Source organism: Arachis ipaensis, chromosome B08, assembly GCF_000816755.2.
Source record: "Arachis ipaensis cultivar K30076 chromosome B08, Araip1.1, whole genome shotgun sequence".
Lineage (NCBI taxonomy): Eukaryota > Viridiplantae > Streptophyta > Magnoliopsida > Fabales > Fabaceae > Arachis > Arachis ipaensis.
In genome coordinates this window covers 24,853,154-24,857,650 of record NC_029792.2, presented here as the reverse complement: position 1 = coordinate 24,857,650, position 4,497 = coordinate 24,853,154, and the positions used below count along the sequence as shown (strand labels likewise).

Here is a 4,497-nt window from a genome sequence, read left to right as displayed (position 1 = left end):
TTATCATATCTCTATTATCTCTTTTTTATTAGGTAGGAAGAAATTTTTATTGATTTCTAAAAAAAAGAAATAAGTAGTTAAGAAGTGGTAAATATTTAAAAAATACATCAGAAAAAGAAACATTAAAATAAAGGATATAAAAAAATACATCAGCAAAGAGACTTCTCAATACCATTTTTTACGACTGTGTATCCTTATTTTTAAAGACCACTTAAAGGCAATTAAGACAGATCTTTCACAAAAATATTTGTCATTTTATCATTTAATAAATACAAAATAAATATATTAAAAATTTAAATTTTTTATATTTTTAATAAAAAGATTTTAATTTGTTTAGCTAAATCCATTATTATTTGGTGGTCGTATTTTTATTACGGTATTTGGTGAAGCTGTAGTTGTGTACACCGTATGATTATTTAAGGAAATACGACAAGTACTACTAGTAGTATACAGTACTAACAGTGGTAATGAGGCGTGAGAGAATAAAAAAGGGGGGAAGGAGGTGGGAAAAGGTGGAGACACAGGAAAAGATGGGGGCGCTACGCTGAAACATCACGTGAAGACAACATTAACCCCGACAACTACGTTGTCAACACGCAACGCCACATTCTGGGCCCCACCTCATATACGCGGCCCCTTATAATTCGTTCTCTTTTTCTCACGCACCGTTTTCGCCGTCGGTGCCGCCTCCATCCAACACACATTTATATATTTTATTTTATTTTATTATTCCCATTTTCCTCACGCTCGTCTCAACCCACTTCTTCATCTTTTATCCGAAAACGACAACTCTATTATTTTCAACTTAGTAATTTCAAGATTATCTTCATGTTGTTTTAATTAATATTTATTTTTCTATGATAAAAATTAAAATAAAAGAAAATAAAAACAGGTAAAGAGAAATGAAGCACAAAGCAGCGTATCACCCCAAAACAAGAGCAAGAAGTGGAGCTGCCCCGTACAAGGATGACCGTTGGATTGAAAATTGAGCATAGAGATTTGCGCCGCAACACAATAAACCAATACACGAATCTCGAGAGATCAATTACCCACGCTCCTTAATCCTCATCATGGAACCTGAACCTGAAAAAGCTCCTTTTTTATTCCTTTTTTCTTTAAAATTTATTTTTAGTCATTGAATTACAAAACCGTGTCGTGGAGAGTTGGGTTGGGACCACAGTGACAGCATCAAGCAAAGTGAGCTTTGCTTCTCTTCTTTTTTCATTTTACTTAAAATTGTAACAATTTTCTATAGCAACGTCCGCGCAGCCGTCCACGTGACCACGTTAAACATTATTATTATTATAAACTATAAAGCCGCTTCTAGTAGCATTTTCATTTTTCATTATAATATTAAGGTGCGGCAACAAATTAAAATTAAACTCAACAGTTTTATTTCATTGTGCCTTTTAATAGTTTAATCACTACCAATTGGAGTAGTTAATTAAATTATGCTATTTGATTAGCGATGGTTAATCTAAATTATACATTTTATACTCTTTAAAAAATAGAAAAAATTAAATAAAGGTAAATATACCAATGGGCTTTTAAAGAGAGAGGGAAAAAAAACCTAATCAGAGTCAAAACAATGCCGGCGACGTGTCTGTCAGATCTCATCCAACAAATAACACACATCATCAAAGTTAAAATAAACAATCAAAGGACATTCCCTCGTTTAATCGGAAAATGGCATCAAAATCATTTGAACTTCACCGGATCTAGTTTAACCATCAAACACACATTATACTAACTAATTAATAATTATTTAAAATTAGCTGATTAAAAATTATTTACCTATACTCTTCCATACCATAAATATTTTCTATTGAGAAGGAACAACAATTAACCAAGACTTCATAGTTCGTTCATCTTCTCTTATCACATTTTCATTGCTTCCCCAAACTGAAGCAAAATTTTATTTCTATACATTAAAATGTAACTCAAAACTAAAAACATAAACACAATATAACAGATCTAAATAAGCAGAGGAGCTTTCGATTAATAGGACGAAAGACTGCATTAAAAACCATATAAAATTAATTAACATCACTTGCAGGAACAACCATGAGAAACAAGGAACAATTTCTCGGTTGCAAAAAAAGGCCACATGTGCCAGGTTTTCAGTTATGGACTTTTATATACAAAAGAAAAAACCGTAAGGTTATGATCGTCATCGCCTTCATCTTCAAGGTCAACAAATCCAAATCCTCGTGTTAGCTTCTACTCACTCATCTCCCTCTCTCTTTTTAACACGTAACAACTCTGAGAGAGTGGTTCTTCTGGTTCGTCTTTTTTTTTCATTTTTTTAACCTAATAAGCAAAAATTAAGAAAATGGCGAAAATTTTGGTCTCTGAACGAAAAAGAGAGAACGCCAAAACGGTGCCGTATCAAGCGACCTCAGGAGGAGGAGCGATGTTGAGGTCGAGATCCAACAGTCCCTTACGTGGCACGCCCTCGTAGTCCACCACGGAGGAAGAGTCGGAGTCGCTGCACGCGCCGCCTATGAAACACATCTCGCGGCGGCTCACGTTCTCCGCCGCACGCGCGAACGCGTCAAAGAACATAACAGGACGTGACGCCGGGAACGCCATGACGGCGGAAGCGGAGGCGGACGAAAACGGCTTCAGCGTGAGTTCTAGCTGCGGATGCGGCTGCGGCTGCGCCGACGGTGGCGGCGGCGGCGGCGAAGACGAATCGAGCGTGCTACTCTGGCTAGGGCTACGCGCGGCGTTGCTGTTGTTAATGTTAACGAAGCTGTTGCTGTTGTTAAGAAGCTCCGCCGGAGTCGGAAAATTGGTCTTAGCCTTGGCGCCACGGAACTCCCTTGCGGCGGCGTCGTAGGCACGCGCCGCCTCCTCCGCTGTATCAAAAGTTCCAAGCCAGACGCGCGTCTTCTTGCCAGGGTCGCGGATCTCGGCAGCGTAACGTCCCCATGGGCGTTTCCTAACGCCTCTGTAACGGATCTCTTTGGCGTTGTGTGCGGTGAGATTGGGTCCGTTAAGTGCGGTCGCTCTGTCCCTTGGAGCCATCGGTTTCTTGTTTTTCTGTTAAGATTCAAACGTAAACGTAACAGAAAAGAAGAAAGTGTGAGAAGTGGTTGCGGTGGAGGGGGTTTGTGATTGTGTGTCGGGATTGAGACAATGTCTGAAGGAAGCGATGGGGTTGTGGGTAGTTTTATAGCAGAATGTGTAGAGAGAGAAAAGCAAGAGAGAGAAAGTAGTGTGTTATGCGTGCGTGTATAGTAAATAAAAAAAGCTAAAGCTACGCTCCTTTTAGGCGATTGTTGCTTACACAAACGTGGCTTCCGTAACACAAACCACTTTTGTTTGTTTCATGCCTGCATTCCACTCACCTCCTGCCACCTTAGTGGAGTCATTTAACACTTTTCTTTTGTTTCATCCCTTTGGGTCTTACTATACCGGTATACCGACACCTTCTTTGGCTGCGAAAATCAAATTAGTCAATAAATCAATAAAATTACTGATTAATTGATTTAATTAAACATGAAAAATTAGTTCAAATTTTACAAAATTCTATTAAACAGATATATATGGTGACTAACTTTTAATAAAATCACAAGTATAAATTCAACAGAAATAAAAAATAAAGTTTTTAACTTAATTAGAACCTATTCATAACTTATTAATTTTGTCATTGATACTATAGTATTTTAACTCCACCAACCACGACCACACACACGAAAAAAAGAGTAGCGAAAACACACCACACAGAGAAAAGAGGGTCATTCTTTAGTATAGAAATCGTATAATAATAAGTTGCATTTTGAAATAAATTCAGTTCAAGATAAAAATTAAGTTCAAACTCTCATATTCAAGATAAAAATTTTCACGCTTTCAAATTACCACAAACAGGAAAAATGACATTAGTGAAGCCAGTAAGACCAACATTATTCCATTCACTGAATCATGAAACTCAAAAATAATATTAGCTAGACCTATTCAGCTAAAAAGAACACTAAATACAACAACACAGATTCTTATCTTAAACGCAACATGAACAATTTTAGTTTAGAAAAAGGTTAATATCACCTAAAGTACGAAAAGTAGAATTCAAAATTTTTTTTTTCTTTTCACAATGAAGCACGCATATATTCCTCTCTTAAATGTAAACGAAACAACAGATTCCAATCCAAATGAACAGAATTCAAAGTTTCTAGTTCCGAAAAATAAACTCTGCTAAATCAGAAAGGAGAGTAAAAAAATCGAAGAGGCGAAACTTGTCGAGCAAGAAATTAGAGAAGAGGTGGCTATTGGTGAGGTAATGGTTGCAGCAAGGGCAATCGCTCTTGTTGCGGAGGTGAGTGATGATGCACATGTAGCAAAAGCTGTGTCCACGATGGCAGAAATAGAGGTCGGCGCCAATAGTGGTAGAGATGATGGAGACGTTTTTTCTGTCGTTAGAGACTTGTAGGAAATTAGGGTTGGAACTTGGAAGGGAGAGGGAGAAAGAGGCGTTCTCGAGGCTAGGTTTGGGAA

At 37.5% G+C, this 4,497-nt stretch overlaps 1 protein-coding gene across 1 annotated transcript; it reads right to left on the bottom strand.

Annotated features, from left to right (window-relative positions):
- LOC107613433 (ethylene-responsive transcription factor 4) lies at window positions 1,976-3,175 on the bottom strand. Its single transcript, XM_016315418.2, has one exon. It carries the CDS (start codon window positions 3,028-3,030, stop codon window positions 2,389-2,391), a length of 642 nt encoding a protein of 213 aa, XP_016170904.1. The 5' UTR covers window positions 3,031-3,175; the 3' UTR covers window positions 1,976-2,388.

What these genes read in the sequence shown, in the direction of transcription:
- LOC107613433 (XM_016315418.2), bottom strand. Translation starts at nt 3,030, where the DNA reads ATGGCTCCAAGGGACAGAGCGACCGCACTTAACGGACCCAATCTCACC.